This window comes from Chrysemys picta, chromosome 6 (assembly GCF_011386835.1).
Source record: "Chrysemys picta bellii isolate R12L10 chromosome 6, ASM1138683v2, whole genome shotgun sequence".
NCBI classification, from domain to species: Eukaryota; Metazoa; Chordata; order Testudines; family Emydidae; genus Chrysemys; species Chrysemys picta.
This window is the reverse complement of record NC_088796.1, coordinates 90,478,310-90,504,251: the sequence shown is the minus strand read 5'-3', so window position 1 is coordinate 90,504,251 and position 25,942 is coordinate 90,478,310. Positions and strand designations below refer to the sequence as shown.

Below are 25,942 nucleotides of genomic sequence, written 5' to 3'. Positions count from 1 at the left end.
AAAGAGTCTGGTTTAAAAAAAAAAAGTTTGCATTCCCCATTTAAAAAACAAACCAAAGAAGATAAAAATTTTGCCACATACCAAAGAGTTTGTCTACACTGTAACCGGAGGCATGACTGCAGCATGGGCTGGCATAACAGTGCTAGCTTTAATCTAGCTAGAACTGCTGAAAATAGCAAGGAAGATCATGGCAGCAGGGGCTTCTGTGTGGTGTGGGCTGTACAAACAAACAAGAGACCTATGTACCTAGTCACAATGTTAGCCCTCACTAAAGCCTGTGTCACCATGGCTTCACTGTTGGTTTTAGCTATGCTAGCTAGATTAAAGCTTGCACCGTTATGCCGGCCTGTGCAGTAAATCACACCTCCGACTGCATAGACATACCTGAAGTGTAATATTGTACACATCCAAACTACACAATTTGAAGTTTTAGATGCCAGCACTTTTGCAAGAAACAAAATGCAACTATCCAGTGGAACTTAAGTTCCCTGCTTCCACTGAGCTTTCGAGGCTCTGTTAGGTAGGTAGCTTCCACAGCAGTGTCTCCCCAAAAGTGAACAAGATGGGAGTCCCTCCCTTGATGACTTTAGGTTGTCCACGGTAGATGAGTGCCCTTGTTGTGGTCCCTAGGAGATGGGCATGTAGTAGCTGAGCCTCCTAAACATTTTAGGACACCTCTGACAATGCAGCTCTTTTCCTAGCATATCTCCACACCTGAGGTGGTGCATAGGAAGGCAGAGGCAGCAGTTACTGAATATCAGGTGATCTGCCCAAGTTCAGAACAGAAAGGTATGCAAGGTCCCCCACCTTCCTGAGGGATTCCAGTAGTACACAGCACACCCAGCCCCACTCTTGGCGGAATTTTTGAAGCTCCTGCCTCATCAATCAACATTTTTAACTACATCAGACCTGATATTCCTTTAAACATATGCTGCACCCTGTGCTTTAAGGATATGATTTTAAAAAACAATAGCTTTTATGTTGCAATTCCCCCAAAGTAAACAAAAGTGTTAAAAAGTACCAAGACATTAATTCATCTATGGAAATAAGTTAATCCGTATGTTCAATTCTCTATGTAGTTTCAATTTACATTTTCCCTGAAGCTGGTTATGTTAATTTGATATGCCTAAATGGTGGAGCAACTGAGATATTTAACATAGAAATGAAATTGTGTACATCAGACTGCAAAGCCTAGGAAAAAATAATTTTGTCTTCAAAACTCAGAAATATAGTCTATCATTTAAAATCACAAATCAGGTAAAAAAAAAAACCATAGTATGACAAAGGAAAGCAGAAAAACTCGCACAGCAGAACATTTAATAGTAAATTCCCGCTGAGCAGATCTAGACAACATGGGAGGAGTCCCGAGTGAAGAGAAAAGTTAGCATACCTAAAGCCATTGAAGGGCAATGGCTTTGAGTGACCAGAGAAAACTGGTGTGAATTTGACCAAATTATGAGCTTTAGAAAGTCACATACTAAATATCTGCAGTAGATTGTTTTTGTTTTGCACAAAAAAGTGCACAGCTCAGGAGGGATTAATGCACATGCACACATGGTTAACTTGTTTAACATGGTTAATCAAATATGTTGCTATGCTCTGGTAGGAGTACCTGAGGATGAGGGAAAAGACCTGCCATGGCATAAACCCTTGCCTCAGCTCCTGAGGACCTTGAAACATATGAAGGCATTAAGTGTGTAAGAACTCTCAGGGACAGATCATGGCCTATCCTGTGCTGAGAAGTAAGGGTACTTTCTCGCCTGTGCCAGCAACCCACATGCAGGGAGGCAGCACAGTGGGGAGAGAAACAACACCTGCAGACCTGCTACTCTCTTCTCCTGCCCAGCTGTGTGGATCCTTGACAGCACACCACCTTTGAGGTGGGCAGCATAGTTGCACTGGTGCACCAGAGACATACACTATGCCAGGTATACGGCTAGCACATGTGCACTCCCATCCATCTCAGAAGCAGATTGCAACTCAGAGTCACAATCTATTTCATGGGCTGCTCCTAGCTGGCGCAACTACACATTATCCCATACACAGGGATCGTGGCAAACCCAGAACTGAGCCCTCTGTAAGGTGAATGAGAATGACCACACAGATGCACTTGAGGAGGAACACATCTCCTAAAAATCAATGAGGAGTCAAGTGACACCTTTGAGACTAACTAACTTCATCAGATGCATGGAGTGAAAAAAAGTAGGCAGGTATAAATATACAGCACATGAAAAGATGGGAGTTGGCCTCGTTAGCACTGACTCTCCACTTAATAAGGCAACTCCCATCTTTTCAAGTGGGGGGTCAGTGCTAACGAGGCCAACTCCCATCTTTTCATGTGCTGTATATTTATACCTGCCTACTTTTTTTCACTCCATGCATCTGATGAAGTGGGTTATAGACCACGAAAGCTTATGCCCAAATAAATTTGTTAGTCTCAAAGTTGCCAGAAGGACTCCTCGTCTTTTTGCTGATACAGACTAACACGGCTACCACTTTGAAATATCTCCTAAGGTTTTCAGAAAAGAAGCTCTCTTATGGACCTCCAAAGGTGAATGGGACAGAGCACTGCAGTATCAAACCAAATAGTTCCACCTGATGGAATTTACAGATGCTATTGTCAAATTTTTGCAGGCCAGCAGAGCTTCAAAGTTCTGGACAGCGCAGCACCTTCCATGAATGCCTGTCCTGTCACCATGTATCTTTAACCTCCTCCCTGCCACATATAGGAAACCCTGTAGAAAACACTGGAAATAGACCTGTAAGTATCAGTTAAGCACAGGAAAATAGTCATGGAACATATGAGGGCAGAGTTAGTGTTCTGTTTGCATGAACTATTTATTCCCTGGAAAGATTATGACCTCAAAGTCACATCAGCCAGCTCCACTCTTTTGTATGTGATTCTGTGACTGGGTTTTCTATACCCTACACTTCTTTCAAATCTGGTGATCATCTTATACATAAGTCCAGCACTGGATCACTATTGGAATGTTTTGGTCTCATGTTTAATTTGGTTTAGCTAAAACGAGACATGATTCTTAACCACTCTTTACCATATATAAATAACTGGCCACAATAAATGACATTATGTTACAAACAGAAAATCATTGGCCAAAACTGCAGATCCCAACCTGTTTAGTCAATGCTCAGAATGCAATGTAAATAGAATGCCTGATGTTTGCCACCACCATTTTTCATATTCTCTTTGGAACAGCTGCAGTCATGAACTGCATACTGCTCAACAAAATAATGCATCTTATCAATAGATGTTGCAATATTGTGTGACTTGCCTCTTTGTGGGAAAGGCATTTCAGAATCTGGCTTGCCAGATTCCACCTTCGTTGTGGAATGCCCCAATGGACAAACCGGATTGTAAAATATATTTCTCTTAACGGAGAAACATGTTACACGTTAATGTTGAAATCCCCCTCCCCCACATTTTTATAAACAATTTCTATCCATTTGTGCTCTTCCTACATAAAGAATATAACTAACGTTAATAACATGTGCTGAATTATTTTTGAATTATTAAATGAAGATCGTTATCAGTATTACAGCAGATCTTTCACCAATTAAAGAGAATCTACATATATGGAAGAGTAATCATGCTTTATGGACTCACTTTTTCTCCTGAGTGTCACAAATCCCCAACATGCCCTTAGTGCTGGCATTCATTTTTGATCTCTGATTAGCTGCAAGATGTGTCAAATCAGGCACAGCAAACTCCACTGAGTAGGCTTCTGAGGCAGCCCGCAGTGTGTTATTTATTCCAGCGAGTGCATGAAATATCTTGCAGTTGTGTGTCACAGACTAGTGAAACTTGTTTTAAACAGGAGTGTACTATTCATTGGTTCATAAAGCAGAAACCTTTCACTTTGGGCAAGCCACATCTTTTTTCTGAGATATTTTTTGCACAGAAATCCTCAGATATCAACACAGGTAACTGAATGCACACAATCTTTTAATTTAAGTAGCTTTTTGAGCAAATGTTTAGCAGTTTGACTTTGGGAGTACATGGGGAAAGGGAGGAGGTGGGGCTATCCTGGTCAAAACGAAGGAAGAGTATTTTGTAAGGGCTGATGGAATTTTCATTACAAAGCAACAGAAGATCTGTATGAAAACATGAAAAGAGAATTCATGAGATTCTCCTTTTCCCTGGATTCATAACCTCTCTCCATCATACAACCTGAGGGGATAAAGCATTCTGAGAACCTTCTCCTTGCAAATATTTTGTGTTCTGCATGAGTAATAAATCCTCAAGAAGCAGAACAAGCAGAAGGAGTTAGGAAATGTAATTCCTTCGGTACCACACATGGAAAGAGGCCAAAAACATGATTTAAGGCACAAGCCAGCTCTGCAGGTTTGTGATGATCAAGGTTCTTCTTACCGTCTGTTGGCACTGTCAAGTCACCAAATTAGTAGTTTAAATTATTGTTTAAACCCTGCCATGCCTAATGATCACACTATGAAAACAGACTAGGAAAAAGAAAAACTTCTGACCCAGTGAACAGAAGCAAGGCATTTTATTTACCTCTACCAAGAGAGAGTTGATTGCATTGTCAATATTAGATTTGGTGGGGGGTAACGGAGAGATTAACTCCACAAAATACATCAGTTATTTCTATGGTTATGGGGAAGGGGGAAAGTCTTCCAATAATATTATTCCACATCTCAAATGCTTTCCAGAGCTATCAGCTGAAAAGATGTCATATGCGACAAAACCCTCCAATCCTCAACATATTGGTTAATTGGGGGTGGGGTGGAGGAAGAGGAAATCCAATTTCCTGACTATTCTTTTGGATATTCATTTGAAAAAGAAAATTCTAATCAGAGAGCAGAAGCATAAAAGCAACACACTCCCGAGAACAGGCATGGGGCTGCAAATCCAAGATTAAGTTTGTATTTATTTTTGCATACCACAATTTATCAACTGAACACTGGTAAGAAATGTTAATGTATGGGAGTCCATAAATGGAGGCCAGAGGCCCTGGGCACCTTAACCAAAAAATGAAATCCATAACCAAACTTCCTATAAACAAGGTAACATGTCCAAACAAATCCCCGCATGTAAGCAAAGAATAGAAAGTCTAACATGCACACAGAACACAACTCTAAAAAAAATAAAACGAGTGTTTGGAACAGGTTCAATAGTAAATTTCCTTGAACACAAATCATTTTTAAAATGTAATTATAAAATGAAAAAACATCTAGGTCTCTTAAAAAAATTCTAAAGGTTTTGCAGGTCACAGAAACTTCTATAGTATCTTTGATCCCTTCCCCAGCATTTAACATATCATTCAATTTTAATGTAACGATGCAAATGTTAAACAATGAACAAAAACCTGCACTAGAAAGAATGTTCAAGGGCACTAATTAGGGTGACCAGACATCCTGTTTTTAAAGGGAAAGTCCTGTTTTTAAGCCCTTCTACAGGTATCCCAACTTCTTAAAAATAGGCAAATTGTCCCATATTTTCCTGTCTCTTTCCCCCTTCCCCTCACCCCCCAATCAGTACTGGCTCCACAGCCACCCGCCCACCAATGATGAGTGTGTGTGTGTGGGGGGGGGGGAGTCCAGTGGCTGACGGGAGTGGGTGTGCAAGGCTGGTTGTAGGGTGAAGCTACAGCACACAGGGCCAGGCTGATCCCCCTGCCAGTCCATCAGTACAGCCCTCAATCCCGTTTCCAGCTGGCACTGGTTGCGCACTGCAAGCTGCAGTGGCTGTGTGCGCGGGCAGGCACCAGGCGGCAGCTGGTTACATGTTGCCTCTGCTGCCTACCCATCGGCCCTTTACCTGCTCTCCCTCTCGCCGTCCTCTCCCTGCTTTGCCCCTTCCCCCTGACCTCGCTGCTCCTCCATATCCCCCCCTCCCGCCCCCGGCAGGATGCGTCCCACTCCCAGCATGGTGCGGAGAACCAGCCCCTGGTCAGAGCGCTCAGCTCACCAGCAGCCTGGCGTGCAGGATCCTTCATTCCCCCACTGCCTCTGGCTGGGCCAGTGCCCTGGGAAAGCTCAAGACCCTCTGGCCTGGGGCACTGGCCAGGAGGAGCCAAGCCCTGCACGTGCCAAAGCCCCACACAGCACTGGCACGGGGAAGCTTCTCTGCCAAGCTCTGGACTGGGCGGGGTTGGAGCGATTTCCAGCCTATTCGTGCCCAGACCCTGCAGGCTCCACAGCAGCCTCCCGGGCAGGGGCTTAGCACACTTTTCACCACTCACCCCTCGCCCTGGGTCCTTCCCCCAGAGAGTGCGGGGCTGCTCCGTCCCCGTGGCACTCTCCCCTGCTGAGCCACCTCTCAGGCCGGCTCCATGGCTGCTGAAGACCCTGTAGTCAGGTTCCCTGGGCCCTGGTGCACAATGCAGCCTTAGGGCTTAATCCCTTCCTGCCCACGCTGTGGCCAGGGGACAGGAGACAGCTGGATTATGTTGGTGGCCAGCAACAGCCTGGAGGCGTTCACTGCATTTCAACACAATACGGTCAAGAAGGGACAAGCTGCTTCCAGCCATGGGGGGGAGGTAGGGTTACCATACGTCCGTTTTTTCCCGGACATGTCAGGCTTTTCGGCAATCAAACCCCCGTCCGGGGGAATTGCCAAAAAGCCGAACATGTCCAGGAAAAATACCGGCTGGGCACTTCCTCTCCCACGGCTGCTCTGCTCCTCCCCTGACTCAGACTTCGGCTCTGTTTAAGAGCCAAGCTGCCCGAGTCAGCGCTACCGGCTTCGGGCAGGCCCCGTGCCTCCGGACCCCAGCCGCTGGCTGGGCACTTCTCCTCCCCGGCTCCAGCTGCTCTGCTCCGGCGGCTGGGGTGAGGCACGGGGGCTGCCCGAAGCCGGTAGCGCTGGCTCGGGCAGCTTGGCTCTTAAACAGAGTCGAAGAGTGAGCGGAGGAGCAGAGCAGCTGGAGCCCGGGAGGGGAAGTGCCCGGCCGGGGGCGCAGGGTCCGGAGGCATAGGGGCTGCCCGAAGCCCGAGCGCTACCGGCTTCACCGGTTTGCCAGGCAGCCTGCCAGACCCTGCGCCCCCGGCCGGGCACTTCCCCTCCCGGGCTCCAGCTGCTCTGATCCTCCTCCCCTGACTCTTCGGCTCTGTTTAAGAGCCAAGCTGCCCGAGCCAGCGCTACCGGCTTCAGGCAGCCCCCGTGCCTCTGGACCCCAGCTGCCGGCCGGGCACTTCCCTTCCCGGGCTCCAGCTGCTCTGCTCCGGTGGTGCAGGGTCCGGAGGCAAGGGGGCTGCCCGAAGCCAGTAGCGCTGGCTCGGGCAGCTTGGCTCTTAAACAGAGCCGAAGAGTGAGGGGAGGAGCAGAGCAGCTGGAGCGCGGGAGGGAAAGTGCCTGGCCGGGGGCGCAGGGTCCGGAGGCATAGGGGCTGCCCGAAGCCCGAGCGCTACCGGCTTCACGGGTTTGCCGGGCAGCCTCCAGACCCTGCGCCCCCGGCTGGGCGCTTCCCCTCCCAGGCTCCAGCTGTGCTGGGGAAGCGCCGGCCGGGGGCGCAGGGTCTGGAGGCTGCCCGGCAAACCGTGAAGCCGGTAGCGCTCGGGCAGCCCTTTTCGCATGGCTGGGAGGGAGGAAGAGGAGTTAGGGCGGGGACTTTGGGGAATGGGCGGGGAAGGGGCGGAGTTGGGGCGGGCCATGGGTGGGAAAGGGGCAGGGCCGGGGCCCCATGGAGTGTCCTCCTTTTTTATTTTTTAAATATGGTAACCCTAGGGGAGGGGGCAGGACAGCGATGAGCTCCGCAAAGACAAGGGCCAAGTCATCCCTTCCCTCCTCCCCCCTCCCTCTGCAGCTGGAAGCAGCTCCCATCCCTTCCCTCCCGCACAATGCCGAAAGGCTGCTGCTGGCCACGTTCTGGTATGAACCCTGGCAGAAATCTGGGGAGAGGGGGCATGTGACCCTGCGTTCCCCCACCCCCTCATGTATTGCCTCGGGAACACGCAGTGCTAGGTACCAGGAGAGGCGGGTCTGTCCCAGGGGCCCAGACAGGCATGGAGGGCGCAGAGCACCGGGCAGGGAGGGTCGGATCTATCAGTCCCATCCCCCACATGTGAGAGAGGGGTGGGTGGGTTGTGTGTATCACCTCTACCCGGGTGAATCCTAAAGCCTTAAAGATAAGAAGGTAAAAAAAAGAATCCAACTACGCAGTATTTCTTTTTAACAGTCAACTTGATGTTCATTTGAACATTTGTACTGCATAGCTCTGATTGCTGTTGAACTCGCTTGAATACGAGTAATTTTACCAGGTGTCCCGTATTCAGCATAGGGAAATATGGTCATTCCAGCACTAATTAAAAAATATTTAGACTCTGTTAAGGGCTTTGGGAAAAAGACACTGAAGAAATTCAGAATGAGTTAATACAGGATAATAGACAAATAGGCCATGGAAATAAGAGTTTTTCCATATGCACTGATGAGAAGAAATATGAGAGAGAAAGAGAGAGAGAGAGAGAGAGAGAGAGAGAGAGAGAAAACAAACTGCTATTAATGACAGGGGTAATGAAATGAAAGATGATTCTAAAATATCCAAGAAAATGAACTGCTTTTTAAAATCATGATTAACACAAAAATAAGGAAAAAAGAGGTAAGGAGAAGTAGGAAATAATGAAAGTCTTATAAATTTACCTATTACTAGAATGCAGGAAAGAGAATATTTGGAAAAATTGAATATATACATATTAGCACATCCAGATAATATGCCACCAAGGGAAACAAATTTAAATTAACAGAACCACAGATATCTTGCAGAACTCAGGGAGCCACCAGAAGACTGGAAAGAAACAAAATGTGGTACAAAACTTCCAAAAAAAGTGACATATATCAATTCTGACTTCAATACCTCATAAAATGAAGGAAAAGAACAAGCATTTTAAGAGTGGGTTTCTCTATGGGAAAAGCGATATGCATATTCAATCTGAGTAGCTCATAAGGAAAATTGTTATAAACTACTGCATAGATGGCATTTGATTTCAGTTAAGATCCATCATGTTTTTGCTACTAGGGAGGCCCTCTGTTGGAGGATGTGCGGGGAAAGAGGGAGAACATATTTGCATGAGGTGGTTGTGTCCAGGAATTAGATAGTTTTGGGAGGAAATTATTAGAGATTCAGGTTCTTTGAATATTAACTGGATCTTGAGTAAGTGACATATTATGTAGCATGTTAAAAAGTTTTATTGTAACTTTGCCTTGATAACATTAAAAAAAAAAACCTACAAACATCTAGAGAGTAGCAGAAGCATAAGTCATGATTAGCATAGGTTTATAAAAAACAAACGATCTCTCTTTATATAAATACAAAACTAGTGGACCAAAGGAATAAAATACTTGCAATATTTGTAGACTTTTGTAAAAGCACTTAGCACAGTGTCTCACCAACATATCTGCACATTTCAGAATTGGCTTGTGCACATTGTATTGTCACAAAGACCGACAAAGGGCTGAACGTCAGAAAACAAAGGGTAACAAGAAACAGCAGCATATTCAATTAGATGACGGTCTCAGTGGGATGTTGCAAGGATCTGTGTTAGGCCTGGTGTTAACATAGTCATCTAATATATGGAAACAAACAATGCTAACGGAGACTGAAAAGCAACAGTGGAAAGCAAAGCAAACGTATCTGCAATGCAGGATCTTCATGCCATGGCCCAGGGAGGTAGGAGTCCCTTTATATGCAGCACTGACAAGATTCTACCTGAAATACTGAGCTCATTTTTTGAAAATAAAATCAAAAAGCTCACCAAATTGGAAGGAATTCAGGTTATGGTAATAGATGTCACTAAATATTAGAAGAACTATACTTTGATTGAAACAGTAGCTAAAGAGAAGAACAAGCTCAACCAGGCAGCTACAGACATTTGAAGGCATGAACACATGGCCTGTAACCTTGGAACCTTCGTTGACACCTCCATCTCTCTCCCAATCTCACATAGGCTGCCTCCAAATCTTGCCTCTTCCTCCTCCACAGCATTTATTTTTCTCTGCTCACCCAGAGAGAATACTCTCCCAAACCCTTAGCTTTGTCTCAGTTACCGTAACCCCCTCTTCTCTTGCCTTTTGATACCCACATTGCTCTTCAGCCCATGCAAAATGAAGCTGGCTAAGATCATCCTTCTTGTCTGCTGCTCCGTGCATGGCTCTATGCACACACTCCCTCCCTCTCCCACCTTGAAATCCACTGATGCAGTGAAATGGGGAGAATCAAGTTTAACCTTCCTGTCCTTACCTTCAGGACCCTTCACAACTGTGTCCCTCCCTACTCATCTACTCTTGTTCTGTATCACTTCACCCAGAGGTAGATTAGGGGTTTGTGGGGCTCTGGGCCAGACCAAGTGGAGGCACCTCCTCACTCCTTCCGCCTGCAGTCCCCCCGCCCCTCCCCCCCAGCACTCCTACCAGGGAGTAGGGTTGTGGTGCGGGGGGCTTGCCCTGCTCTACCTGCCTGGCGCTACTGTCAGGGAGTGGGGTTGGGGGGCAGGGGCTTCCCATGCTCCCTGGCAGGAGCACTGGGCGGGCGGAGTGGTTCGGGTAGGGAGGGACACAGTTGGCTGGGGACCCTGGGCATGGCCCCATGGGCCCAGTGACTAATCAGCCACTGACATCACAATCCTGCTCTACCAGTCTTAAGCCCTTGGTTTGCTTCTCCCACAATCATCTTCATGCTTTTTTACATTGCCCTTACACACAGAAAACCCACCCCAAACTAACCCATAAGGCTATTCCCCTTCTTCAGAGTCCTCCCCCGCAAGCCTGCTATGTCCATGTCTCCCTTTATATGCAAGGTGTAAACCAGTTATTTCTACCAAAGCGTGAAGCTCTGAGCTATGCTGAATTATAAAAAAAAGTTTCCTAAACGAAATAAACATATTAAAAAAAAAAGACCATTTTTGCAGCAACACCTACAGAAAATGCCAGCAAATGATAGCTAGGCTGAGCAGCAGTCTGGGATAGCAGATATTATTTATTTTTAAAATAAGATTATGTGGAGCCACTGAATTATGCACACAGGTAACCTATATAGCCATACAATCTTATTTCCCCCTCCTGCCCTTGTCTCGTATATTCCCTTGTTAGATCTTGTTTCAAAATTAGATCATAAACTCTTCCAGGCAGGGACCGTGTCTACCTGTGCATTTGTACAGTGAGAACTATTAGACAATGGGACAAACTCCCACGAAAAACACTAAGTTTCATTAGAGATGATTTTAGATCTGGACTAGTTAAGGCCCTGAAAAATACACTGCAGGAACAAACCTGCATCTTAAGTGTAATGAGCTTAAGGACTATAAAGGATGTGCTAGATTTTAGGATTTTTTCCTCAGTCTCTGATTGCTATGTTTTTCTGGTTAGCCAGCCAAACATAGAACTAGAATGTCTTGAGACTGTGTAGATTACTGTTCACATTTCACTTAGCTGTGCCATTATTATTTTTAATACTCAGTTGGCAGGATTTTTTTCTTTAAACTGATTACATCCTTCCTTTAAACCTCCCCAGTTCCTACGGCTGTTTCTAAGGTACAAATTGTGAGACAACATAGGAAAATGAATTCAAGGATCTTAGCAACGTGAGTGGATTCTCCAGTCAAAACAAAACAGGATTTCTCTAGTGACTGACTCAAGTATAGTTGGTTGTTTCCATTAGCTTTATGTTAATGGACGAGTCTGCATAATGACTCACGTCAAGCACTATCTGTAATAGTCTCTCTTATTTCTGTTCATTTTCCAGGATGAAGTTAAAGAAAATTCACACAGATGGAATGAGCAAGAGAAACTGGCATCCATACGTTTGATGGCGTACCACATATTGGCTCACTACATTTTCTAGCCTAAGTCCCAGAGGTGGCTCATGTTCAGAATGGTACTATATAATTTAAGCGCTCATCACAGCTCTGATTCACTCTCTCATTCTAGGTTCTAAGAACCAGCGAAGGATAAGATTCTCTGATGCATCTGTCAGTATAAAACAATATACTATTACAGTGAGAGTGAGAAATGTGCCATATTTGTAATACATGCTCTCAGTGTAACTAAACGTGACAAGAAGCAGAAGTGCTGATCATTTCTCTATGTACAAAAGCAACATTTGAAGCTGCCATTTACTTCATTAAATGGAGGCACAATTGTCAATTAAATTAATTTACGCAGAAAAGCCTAAGGAGACAACTGGAACCTGGGTCTCCTCACATTTCCATGTACGTGTTGCACCAGTTAGAATTATTTTCTAAATGTGTATTTAGCTCTGCGAAAGAAAATGATGATAGGATTCCTGATGAGAGATGTGTATAATCTAAGGTTATGTCTTCACTGACAGAGATGTGTTTTTACAGTGAGATATCTAATGCACATTCGCTATCTCGCTCTGTAAAAACATAGTAGAGACAAGGCACTTCAGTTTTACTGTGAGGCAAACTAGGCATGGTCAAATCACAGATGGGTAGGGTATAGTACCGACCTCATGGGAAGCACTGCAAGTTCCTTGTTTGTGATTTGGATTTTACAGAAAAATAAGGTAACATGTAAAGGACAGTTAACACTTGTTTTGCTAAAACAGAACACATGGTGTCAAAGAAAAACCCTACAGCCCTGTTCCTGGAAACAGCGTGGCTCCCCAAAAACACAGGTGTCTATCCACACGGAACAGATTGCACTGTCAAAGTCTAAGTGTAAAGTAAGGCCTGGATTCTATAAATACCTTGTGCATATAAGGACTCCTAATGAAATCAGTAATTCCACTAGTTCAAACCAGCAGCAGCGGTTTGCAATATTACCCACACTCTTAAAGTTTCCATTGACAAGGATAACAGTAATATGCACATAAAGCTTTCATCATTTTATACTTCCTTCATTTTGGAGTGCCCACATATACGACATGAGTCTTTCTTACAAGGCTATTAGGATTGCATCTTTGTACATATACACACTCTACAAACCCAATCTAAATCATATGTACTAGTTTTCCTAAAGAGTGACCATTAATTTGAAACGACTTTCAATTATTTAAAAAACAAAACCACACACCCGCACACTCACCTGTAGGTTCTGCTGCTCATTTCTGTTTTATCATTTTCCTGTCTTATTGGGTGTGGGTGGGGGGTGTTTAGTTGGTTGGTTGCTTTTTGTTGTTTTTGTTAAATTCCCTCACACACACTGTTGTATGAAAGACCTACACAGACAAGTGTGCATACAGACAGATTTTATAGAGGAAATAGTGAAACTAGGTACAAAATGTTGTCATATGCACAAAGTGAATGAGCTGGGAGGGAAAATGGAAAAAAAAAATCTATTCTTCCTCTAGTCTCTCATTGTAACACCTACGGTTACTACAGCAGGCCAATAATTTCCAGATAAGAGCTGCTTTTTACCTTTGAAATGCATGGACTTCTCAGACTAGATTATTGATTTCCTTAATTTAAACTAAAAGCAAACAAGGAACAAATATAAAGTCTCCTCAACAAAAAGAAAGATACATGGAGTCATTTTAGCATTCTGCATCTTCAGTGAAACTCAAAACAGCAGCCACTTCACAGCTGTTACTACTGCCAGAGAATAGGCCTCTGTAAAGGTGCGCTACAAAAAACAAAGTGAAAACATTCCCTTCTACCAGTTACATCACTACATACACAACACTAAGGCCTGGTCCACACTAACCCCCCACTTCGAACTAAGGTACCTTAGTTCGAACTTACCGTGGGTCCAGACGCAGCAGGCAGGCTCCCCTGTCGATGCCGCGTACTCCTCTCGTAGAGCTGGAGTACCGGCGTCAACGGCGAGCACTTCCGGGATCGATCCGGGATCGATTTATCGCGTCTAGACAAGAAGCGATAAATCGATCCCAGAAGATCAATTGCTTACCGCCAGACCCAGAGGTATGTGTAGACCTACTCTAAGAGATATTGGGGGTTCCAGATTTATTCCTGCCAGGGGCGGCTCCAGGCACCAGTGCACCAAGCGTGTGCCTGGGGCAGCAAGCCGCAGGGGGTGGCCTGCCGGTCGCCGTGGGGGCGGCAGTCAGGCTGCCTTCGGCGGCATGCCTGCGGGAGGTTCGCCGGTCCCGTGGTTTCGGCGGCAATTCGGCGGCGAGTACGCCGAAGGCGCAGGACCAGCGGACCTCCCGCAGGCATGCCACCAAATCCACGTTACCAGCAGACCTCCTGCAGGCGTGCCGCCGAAGGCTGCCTGACTGCCATGCTTGGTGCAGCAAAATACATAGAGCCGCCCCTGATTCCTGCTATGTGACTTCCACATCAAATATACTTTGTTTATAAGAAAAAGCATAGAATTGCTTATTACCAATACTGCAAACTACTGAGCACCCCGGTAATTCAACATCACTAGTAATAAAGACTGAAGTCAGAACTTAAACAGTTCTGTGAATGATGTTCAAGCCTCAATGCCTCAAGCCCCACTCCTGCATAGTGTAGAAAATCTCAAAGAAATAAAAAGATAATTAACATAATACTTGGTGCTTATGTAGCACTTTCAATTCTAAGCTCTCAAAGACATTTACAGAAGTGATGAGTATTATTTTTGCCCCTTTTTACAGAGTGAAAAACTGAGATGAAGTAAGATCAAACAATTTGCCCCAAACCACGTAGCAAGTCAGTGGCACAGTTGACAACAGGAGTCAAAACACAGATTCCTCATGCTGTGCTTTAAACATTAGACCGTGCGTCTCCTAATTTTACATTCTGATTGGTTAATAGGCTCCAATATAATACACACACAGTATTTTTATTATGTTAACAGCTATATTGAGTGAGGAATTAATCCTTTTACATGTTAAGAAGATTATTTTGAATAAACTGCACAGTGCTAGAATTAATTTATTTTACTATCCTGTCTGCAACAGTTTAAGTCTCTTTTAGAGCAATGTTAATAGATTTTCAGCACTGAAATATATGCATAGACAAGCAAAGGGGGAAATGAAGGTGTTTGGGGTTTTTTTTAAGCAAATGATTACCTCTTCTACAGGAATCATTCATTTTTGTTTTATGGTCATATTGCACTGTTTTCAAGATAAGTAGAGAGTATAAAAAGACCCATTAAGTGTTCTGTTTTATCTCAAGTTTCCAGGGTTACTTTCAATGATATAGCTAGTTTTCCTGTTCCTCTAAAGTAAATGTTACCAGAATATGGATTTCCTTATAACAGGGGTAAGCAACCTATGGCACGCGTGCCAAAGGTGGCACGCGAGCTGATTTTCAGTGGCACTCACACTACCCGGGTCCTGGCCACCGGTCCGGGGGGCTCTGCATTTTAATTTAATTTTAAATGAAGCGTCTTACACATTTTAAAAAAAACTTATTTACTTTACATACAACAATAATTTAGTTATATATTATATACTTATAGAAAGAGACCTTCTAAAAACGTTAAAATGTATTACTGGCACACGAAACCTTAAATTAGAGTGAATAAATGAAGACTCGGCACACCACTTCTGAAAGGTTGCCAACCCCTGCCTTATAACAATAAAATAATATTTTGTACTTTGTGTCTTTCATCCCCCAATCTTTCTTAAGAAAGCTGCACAATACCCTGTGAGGTCAGTAACTATTATACATATTTTCAAGGATCATTTCACCCACTACTGAAATGCAGCCAACTCTGGGGTTGGAGTGCAATAGCTGTTTAACAGTACACACAAACTCCAAGATTTTATCATCAGATGATGTTTATACAACATAAAAATAAAGTAAAAAAAGGAAACTAAGGGAACAGCAAGACTTGCACGGGCAAAGAGAATGAAACAAGACTGGATATAATAAACAGTAGGAGAGACAGGTCATGGAAAGACTTGAAGGAAAGGACAACAATATTAAACTTGACTTAATAGGCATAAGATTAGAACAGGAGCAGAATGTGGCCTGATATGTGGGCAATGATTTTAGCTGCTCAATACTGGAGGAACTGTAGAGAAGCAATGGAAAATGAGGAAGCCAGAGAGAAATACACCTCTACCTCGATATAACGCTGTCCTCGGGAGCCAAAAAATCTTACCGTGTTATAGGTGAAACCGCGTTATATTGAACTTGCTTTGATCCACCGGAGTACGCAGCCCCGCCCACCCGGAGCGCTGCTTTAACCGCGTTATATCTGAATTTGTGTTATATTGGGTCGCATTATATCGAGGTAGAGGTGTAGGTTGTAGTATTTAAGACATCAGCTAACCAAAGCATAGACATGCAGTGTTAGCTGAAGGGATTAGTAGGAAGTGATGTATTTTCACTATGTGATAGAGAAAGGAACAGCAGGGTTCATTGATAGCTTGGATGTGACAGGAAAGAGAGAGAAAGGAATCCGAGATGACCTCGAGGTTATGAACTTCAGTAACAAGAAGGATGGCAATAATTGTCTGCACCAGGAGAGAAGAGAGGAAAGGGCTTAGAAGGTAATAGGAGGAAACTTATCTACGGTATGTTTAATTTGATAAACCAGAACACCCAAGAGATAGCAATGCCACAAAAATGCAAGTATATTTCTACACCAACAGGAATCATCCTATAAAAGAATATATCAGATACCAACGTTGCTCATTATCTGGCCTGAATGATTGAGCCGTCAGCTATGTACAGACTGTCACATGGTGACAATCCAAATCTGTAGGGAGAAAAACTCAGAGATCTTATTCCCTCTTCTCAGGAAGGATTCAAATCCCATTTTTGTGAAAGATAACTTACTTGGCCTCCATGAAATTATGGAAACAGCATTTCAGGGAAATATAAAAGTTTGGATTCAAGTGAATGCAACAAAAAATCCTAAATAGGATGTTTCCACACCGCTGATTTGTTTTGGCTCTAACCTTGAGTGCATTATTCCTGTTAAATGATCTCTCAGTTACATCAAGTGGTTGATCATATCTCGGCAGAACTGAGCATCTCAGAATGCCAGAAGTCCCTATCTTGTGAGGTACCGAGTACTTTCAGTTCTCTTTCAAGACATGGGAATCCGTGAAGTCATTAGGAGCGGGAGCTGCTCTACACCTCACAGGAGGCACTCAGCACATAACAGGATCAAATCCATTATTTGAGAAAATTTCAATTGTGGTGCACTGTGTCTTATTTATTTTGTTATTTTTTTTCTCCACTGGCTTTGAGGATTTTTTTTTTATTATTTGTATTACAGTAATACCCATAAAGTGCTAGGCTTTGTCCAAAACATATAGGATGACACAGTCTGCACTTCAAAAAGCTTATGTTCTTGGAAGACAAACAACTAATGGAGAGTGGGTAGAAATCAAAACATTAGTATATACTATCATATGTATAATTATTTTAAATTAGTATCAGCTACTCCCAGCTTCCCCTCTAACTAGTAATTATTAACTGGCTAATTTTGTGTAGTGAGAAGTGCATTTTTATCTCTTTCCTTTCTCACATACACCTCTACCCCAATATAATGCGACACGATATAACACAAATTCGGATATAACGCGGTAAAGCAGTGCTCCCGGGGGGACGGGGCTGCACACTCCGGTGGATCAAAGCAAGTTCGATATAACGCGGTTTCACTATAACGCAGTAAGATTTTTTGGCTCCCGGGGACAGCGTTATATCGAGTAGAAGTGTAGTTCATAATGATAAAGTCAAAATTTTTAGTACATAAGTTTATTTCAATGTGACAGGCAATTTGGGAAAAAAAATAAAAAGACCCAAAAGGTTATTATGCGAGTCTAACGGCATAAACAGAGATTTTGAATTCCTATTCAGGCAGGTGCATTTACTTCTAAATTTCACACCAGAGAGAGAGACAGGTATTGAATAACAAGACAGCTTTGTGATATTAATAAATATCTTCAAAACCCATGAAGATAGATTCAAGATTTTTTATAAATAGGAACTGCTAATATATGTTTTTTGGTTTATATTCCTAGCTAATAACAGTCACTGGTTTTGGGGGGGGGTTATAATGGGATTATTCAGTTCTTAAAAAGGGTACACCATACATCTACGAGTGTTTCATGTACAAGAATACAATATTGTAAGCCTGTGCAATTGTATGAAAGGACAACAGAAATCTAGTTTAATACATACAGACACTGTCTCAAAATTGATCAATGGGGCTTTTGACATGCAACTCCTGTCAAGTGAACTACTAATAATTGCACAGCTACCAACTCAGACATGTAGTTGAGAATACAGGCCATAGTATCACATCTTTAAATGTATCAATAAAATGTGACATGAAACTCATTCTAATTTGCATCCCCTACCTACAACTTCTATTTCCATTTCCTAATAGCTGAATTGTTACAGCACCATCAAGCAGCTCAAGGCATTTGCTGGTTATGGCTCTGACATCACTTACAGGATAAATATAAATTCACTAAATCTTCTGCCTGCTGTCTACATAATCCATTAACCTTTCCCTTTCCACAGCTAAGGTTCATTTCGTCATCTTCATCCCTGGCTTCTTAGCTCTCTCATTTCCCTTGTTCCCCTCTCCTTCCCATTTATTTTCCAGGTTGTCAACATTTCACATCTTCACAGTTGGGTTCATCTCCCAATGGACATTGATCCTTCATCACAAAAGCTTGCTTCAGTATACTCTATTGTTCTTCACATTTCACCGAGCAATGAGAAGTTTAAAGAGAGTCCTTTGGTTCAAGTTTTGTAAATTGGTATCTTTCAGTAAGACGCAAAGAAAGAATATATTAAATTTATTCAAGAAGGCGGGTCCACAATTATTAATGGAAAGATACAGGAGACTGCGAATGTCACATTAAAGACTAAATACCAACACGTGAATCAATTCCTTAAATTACAGCAGTGAACATGTGTGCTCAAGAGAAAAGGTAAAAGAAAAAAACTGTTCATAAATAAATTATCAGTTTCACAATCTAGAATAGGTCAGAAATATTTTCTGCAAAGGGCTGTACAAAGTTTACATATAAAGGTCAATGTAAAATTGATGAAGCATTCACAACAGATTGTAATGACCACTCTCAGATTTGGTCTTCCCCATTCTTTTTTTTAAGAGGTGTAAGACCTATCAGCAGATCATAACCAAAGCAGAGGAAAGTTTGCTGGTTTTCCTTTTTGAACGCAAAACAATTTTTCCATCATCTTTTTTACCCCTAATTTGACAGCTGAACTCACCAAGAAATGAAGTTTTAATGATAACCAAATCATCATTTATGTACCAAAATGGTAATGTAATGAAACTATAAGCAAATATATACATTTCTATTCAGGAAAGATCAACTCAATGGCAGCATCTTTTGTTGAGACAGGTCCTGTTATTGGAGTTTTACAGCTCAGCTGACTGGAGCATAAGGAGATCAAGTAACTTGCCCCAGGGTGATTCAGTATTTTTACAAATAGTCACAAAGAAAGTAAAGTTCACTACTAGCTTTAATGTCTCAATAATAAACTCTGATTTGGAGGTGGGGAGCGCTTTCACACCAACTTTCCAGAGTCTCTTAGCAGAGTCAGAGCAGCTGGAGTTGAAAGGCCTGAAATGCCAGAAGCTGTTAAAGGCTATCAGATTGCAGTGTAATTTACATTAGAAATATGTTACATTTACTAGCCGTTCTGGAGATGAGGATTAAAATTCTGCCTTAGGTCATCTATGAAAATTAATTTAATGGCTTCATAATGGTTCATGATAGACATTTGTTCACATAAAAAAACCCACTATACAATTTGATAGTTCAACATAACACTCTCTTCTCAAGAAACATCAGATACAGGAATTAGCAGGTGTATCAGGATTAAAGGTATATTGGAATAGTTAAGGCTCCAATTCAACAAGGTATACATAAACCCATACTTAATTTTAAGCATGTGAGTTAGTCCCATTGAAGTCAATGACTTCTTCCTGTTATATGTTTGTACAGAACCTAACGCAGTGGGGCCTTTGAGCACTACTGCAATATAAACAACCATAACAACAAATATTGAATAGACCCACTAGTACTTAAAATACATAGTCTCTAAGAACATGTGAGTCATAAAGCATCCTATCATCTACTCATTAAGGTATTTAGGTTACGGTGACAAAGTTTAAACCAGGATACTTTGATATTTTAACGTAATATTGGCAAAATCAAGAACAGAATCCCTGTTTGCTTTGCACAACTCTTCTCTGGGTTTCACAGTTCCTCAAAAAATTCTTACTGTTCTGAATCTGATTGCAGCAAAAGGTTCTAAATCCTATTTCTGCCATTATCCTCTCCTAAACCTTTACTGAAATCCCTTTAGTAGTATGCTCAGTCAGGCAGGTCAACTGTCTTTTGCAAATGGAAACAGACAGTTACCACAGTACCTTTAGGTTATTTTCCATGCTGTCTACCTTTTAGCTATGCAACTGCAGCTTTACCCTAGCGCTGCTTTAAGACTGTCAAATGTGCAGGTCCCAGAAAGGCTTAACCCATAAATAAAAAAAAAGAGGGAAACAAATGTCATTGCAAGAATTAGTTAAGCTTCAGTCCCCAAGCATTTCCTGTGTCACTCATCACTTCATCTAATTTGCACTCATGAAGTCTCACCGCTTAAGAAAACAATATATTGAATTCCGACCTTTGAGCTACATACCGAGCCCTAAGCTACTTGATGACCTACATGACGACAGTTCTACAGCCCAGTTGGCTAGAATCTGCAAATGAATGATTCAGATTAGTCTCTCCCCAACCCACTCCATAATTTGATATTTCACAAAGAAAAATCATTTCCAGCAGTACGCACTATTAGCCTCTTGAGTGACGGAAGCACCACTTGAAAGAACCTTAATGCTAAAACGCAAACGCTGGTCTTATTTTTCCTTGAATCCCATTAAATTTACACAAAGAAAATTGAGTCACATTTTTTTAACCCAGTTAACCCCAAGTGTCCTTTATGGTTTGGCTGAAGAATGCACAATTCTGGTTACATCTTTTGTTAGGCCAAATTCTGCAATGAAGCTACGAACTGGTATACAAATGAGTATATTTGTTTAGCTTTATGTTGAAGTGCCTATCATGAGCTCTAAAATAACTCCACACCTGTAACACAGCTATGGTCAAGGGTATATATATTTAAATAGGATTTGGCAGTGTAAAAGTTGAGACAGCACATGTTACAAACTACATATAGCTGCATATCTCACCCCTCTCCCCCCAAAAAAACAGACAGAATGTGGGCCCCTCTCTATTTCTTACTACATCCATACTGCCAGTGCTCAGATTCCATATTTGAGGAATTAGGCTCCACTGTCCTGTTAATGATCAAAACATTACTGTCCAGTGTTTTCCAGCCGTCACAACTCTGGCATGCAGCATTTGGATAACAAAGCTAACATGCAAAAAAAAATTGTCCACATTTTTTTCTGTGATTCTGGGAAGGCGTGCAGGAGTTTTGTGAAAGTGTGAGGATGTCTACTAGGCTGCATGGAAATTTTAAAGTGTGTGCATGGGTGCTCATGTTTGTGTGTACCACGGAAGAATCGGCCGAGTTGGATTTTCATTTTCACATGCCCCTATTTTTGGCAAACTACACTCCATTCTCCTTCTACAAACACATCTTTTTGCCCTCTGCAAGCAAGTGACATTGCACCTGTTCTGCATATCCACTGAATGCCCTATCTGGACAAGTCAGCTTACTTTGCTTTCTATACCTACTTTCTATTCATCTTGCATGCAAAGATGAACTTAGAGTGTCATGTAGGTCCCTGAAGAATTTTGTCCATTCAATTGAGTCCACACACATGATGCAGAAATTGAAGACACCCCTCTTCTGGTGAAGCTTGGATTTTGTTCATTTGTTCAATAATGGAGTTAAGTTAAGAAAGGCCTAACAAAGGTAATGTGTTTTAAGCAAGGCCTTGTATGTTCCACAGTGAAGTCCCTGGATTTTTGACAGACTGGAAATTGTGTGACAGATTCGTTTAAAATTTTAACTAGAGATATTGTACATTTTAATATTAAAATACAATCAGTACAGTAGCTATAGTCCAATCATTCAAATTTTATATTGTCTTTGCATATTCAGTTTTTGATACACTAAAGATTTTTGCATTGACAAAGTATAACTGCACTGTATGTGTTATTGGGGGGGGGAGGGAAGTGGAGGCTTTGCCAGCTAAGCAGGAGACAGTTTGGGCTTTTGGCAGATGGGAGAGAATGGAAGACAGTTTGGGATTGTGAAACATATACATTGGCTGGACTTTTCTTCTAAAGTGCTCAGCAGTGAAATAAACAATGTTGACATTTACACAGTCATCCTTAGGTTTCAGAGTCCACAAGCCATATAGAAAAATGAAGACATTCACATCTCTTAGATCTATTGTTTTAGGCTGTTTGCAGACTCAAGAAGACATCATTTATAATGGATTTAAGTTTTCAGGGTTGTCTTCATAACTATGACAGTTTAAAACACTTTAAAATGTTGCTGTTTTTCTACATATATCATTTTAATATCACAAATGCAACACATTTACAGAATAACCAAACTGGTTCCATTACCATAATAAGCTAATCACCTGGCACTCACTCTGCAGAGTCCCTAGAGGACTGCACCTTGTTTAGCCTTCCAGGTCATCAGAGGCCAGATTCTCAGCTGGTGTAACTAGCTCCAGTAAGTATATGGAACTAGTCGGATTTACAGCAGCTGAGAATCTCAACCTAAGTTCTTTGTTATATAGAGATACTCTTTTTTCCATTGATGTCAGAGATGTGCAGCTTACGCAAGTGCCATTCTGAAGGACATCCTGGTTCATACACTCATTAAAGCTATGATCTCATACCTACACTATTCAATTACCAAATAATTTAGTACTGCATGTATATGATGTCAGTATTTCCCTGCTACTTCTAGGCATTTTACAAGACCAAGAATCAAATTCTACACTGATTTACACTCTGAAGAATCCCATTATGTGACAGTTAATGTAGCTGCCCAGGAAGTAAATCAGAACAGCATTTGGCTCAAGCAAAAAAAGTTGCAAAATTGATGGGTCCTGATTTTCAGAGGTGCTGTGCACTCACAAATCCCAATGACTACAATTCAATTTGTGGGTGCTCGGTATCTCTGGAAATTAGGCCTGTGGTGACCTACGGCCTAATAAAGGAAAAGAAGCATGCTCTTCTGACATGAAGGGCCAAATTAATCGCTAGTGTAACTTCAGCGAAGTCAGTACGGTTACACAGGGAAGAATTTGGCCTCAAATGCTTACAGAATTCTCTGCATTCCTCACATGAGAGGAACATATCCAAGTTTGGGTTTTATCAGGAATATTCCCATTTCACCCAAACCAGTCTGTCAAAAATATTATCACAGGCAGACAACAAACTCTGCTTCATTAGAAATTTCACAGGCTTTTTTACGTTGTGTGGTTCCCTCAAATGGGTCCGTCTTTTTTCAGGCTGGTAAGAGTAAGGAAAGACGAGCACAATAAAATCACCCTGATTTTAACTGTTCAGCTGTGTTAAATTAGATTAAAAATCCTCATGTGAAGAACTATTTTCTACCTTAAATCACGGGAAAATATCAAGAGGTTCAGCTCATTCCTTCAGATACGGTTCACTTTGAATGCTATGAACTTTCTCAATGCTCAGTATTGCCTGAGCACAAACACCTTTGGATCCTGCTTTCAAAATAATGTTTTGCTGACATTGGTAATGAGGTCCATCCATCACATACCATCATAACGAGGAACAGGTCAAACACTTCATTAGTGCATGCTGTTGTACTGGAGCTTCTTTTATCCTAGGAAATTTTAGGTACTAGGAATGTTTCCCCCTCCCCCCATCTTTATATTAATAACATTTTTTGTCCAATCGATCCAACAACACTTGTAATTCATGAAGCTTCTCAAATAACTCTCAATGGGAAATCAAGATTACTTCATGAGAATATTGAACAGAACCAGATTCCAGGCACTTTAAAATAAATGGGGAAGGGTTAATAAATTCTCACATGGTTATTGGTCACTTTGCCAGGATATAGTGGAATAATAAAAAGAAAAAATCAGTGTGTCAGTCCAAAGCGTATTTCAGGTGCAAATTAGCATATCTGCTCTTCTGTTAAACACACCCTGAATATATTTCCTTCACTGCACACAGCAGGAGCAGCAGCAAGGCTACCAAAGGGCGCTATATCTGCTCATTCACATAGAAGGTGCTCTCCGGTCCTAGACAGGAAAAATAAAGGACAGGTGGAAAGGGCACCCCACAGGAACTGCCTACCATTTTGCCCTTAACAAATAGTGTAGAGCCTAATGATAAGTAGGAGCTTTGGAGGTGAAAGGGGGGCTGGCTGTGACCAAATTACCTGCACAGATCAAGGCACCAGAGAGCACTTGTTTCCTGTGCAACAGGGCAGCAGCTCAGCTGTTCCCAACAGCAGGGCGAGGTCTGCTGCTGCAAAAGCCTGCAATGTACAACAGCACACATACCCCAACTCAATGGATTTTGTTACCGCCAAAAAAATAAATATCTTTCAGTGTAAGGAAGGAGACGGAACACAAGAAAAACTCCAGGATCCACCACTACTAGAAAACAGAAATGCAATTTACAATCATAATCAATAGCTAATTGCTCTCAGGCAGATTTGGCATTGCAGTACCAACTGTAAACCTTGTTATACTTTCTTTGTTTCTTTTTTCTATTACAACGTTTTACAAGGAAATAAATATTTTCCAGTATGTAATGGAGACACAAACATTACACACACACTTAGACACAATGGACCAGATTTGTCCCTGGCATCACTCCCGCTAAGTCAATGGAGTTACAACAGTACTATTACTACAGCCAGCATTTCCAAGGTGCTGGAACTAGGGGTGCTGCTGCACCCCCTGGTTGGAAGGGGTTTCCATCATACACAGGGTTGGCTCAATGGCTCTCAGCACTCCGACTATACAAGTTTTTCCAGCACCCGTTATTCCAGTGAAGTTCGTTAATTTGCAGTACAGTACTGTCCTTTCACAGCAATTCTCTAACAAGTTTTCTTCTGGAAGTTTTCCCCACTCACTGTCTCTCCCGTAACCACTCTGTTTATTAGGCCTTTGCTTTCCCTGCCTGCTTCTCTAGAGGCTCTCACTCCCCATATATACAACTTCTCCATACACCCGTAGTGAACGCACCAGGCAGTGTGTGTGTGAGAGAGAAAGGAATACAACTGGATGAAATGACACGCACGGTGTAAATGCCAATGCACGATTATGTGCCGAAGAGCCCATGGGCTAAAGGGAAAGAGGGGACAGGCGGTATGTTACCAGGGGAGGGAGGCTATATTAAGGGGGGCAGGGGAGGCTATATTAAGGGGGGCAGACCTGTAAGTGCCCCCTGGCGTGGTTGATCCTGCAGAGGGACCGGAGAGGCCAGAGGGTTGGAGTATTGTGTTTTACAGCCCTGGGGCTGCCTGTGGTTTAGAACAGGGAAATCCTTCCCACTCACCCACTTTCGGGCAAACCCAGGCTCCCCACCCCATGCCCCCCGCCAGGCACCTGGATATGGCAGGAGATCTCGGAGTCGTCCAGCAGCCGGATGGTGCATTTCATCTCCTGGCTCAGGGACCTGATGCTCGAGCTCCGGAACCGGATCATTTTCATGGTCCTCCTGCCGCCTCTCCTCATGCACTCGCAGGGGGCGAACATGCACCACAGCCCCCGGGGGGAGCGAGCCCAGCCGCCCGGGCACCTGGAGCCACCCACCCCGGGCCGCGCAGTGCAGCTAGAGCAGAGCTCGGCGGCCGCTCAGCCCCGAGGCGGCGGCTCCTGCCGCGAAGCGGACACCATGCTGCCGCTGCCGCTGCCGCTGCCCGAGCCCGGGCTCTTCCCCGCAGCCAGCCCCAGAGGGGGCCGCGCGCCTAAACCACAAGCCCCGGCGGCGTGTGAAGAGACTGGGAGCCCGGGGTCTGCGCCAGAGGCTGGGACCGCCGCTGCTGCTGCGTCAGTCTCTGCTCTCCTGTCTCCAGCCCAGCTTCAGCATCCCTCCACCCTCCCTGCCTCGCAGCCCGCCATTGCCCCTCCCTACGCCTC

The 25,942-nt window shown here is 43.1% G+C and overlaps 1 protein-coding gene across 6 annotated transcripts in view; it reads right to left on the bottom strand.

The window, feature by feature from the left end:
- The window catches only part of FRMD3 (FERM domain containing 3), a 234,146-nt gene extending 208,436 nt beyond the window's left edge, over window positions 1-25,710 (bottom strand). For 5 of the 6 annotated variants that reach the window (XM_005296806.5, XM_005296807.5, XM_024103352.3 and 2 more), the window contains exon 1: window positions 25,409-25,710. In XM_005296806.5, coding sequence (XP_005296863.1) covers window positions 25,409-25,558 — 150 coding nt within the window. In that variant the 5' untranslated portion in view covers window positions 25,559-25,710. Of the gene's footprint in view, window positions 1-81; window positions 202-25,408 lie in introns of those variants that run through there. The other variant, XM_065549346.1, reaches the window with a different exon arrangement.
- Between the last annotated feature and the right edge of the window lie 232 nt (window positions 25,711-25,942).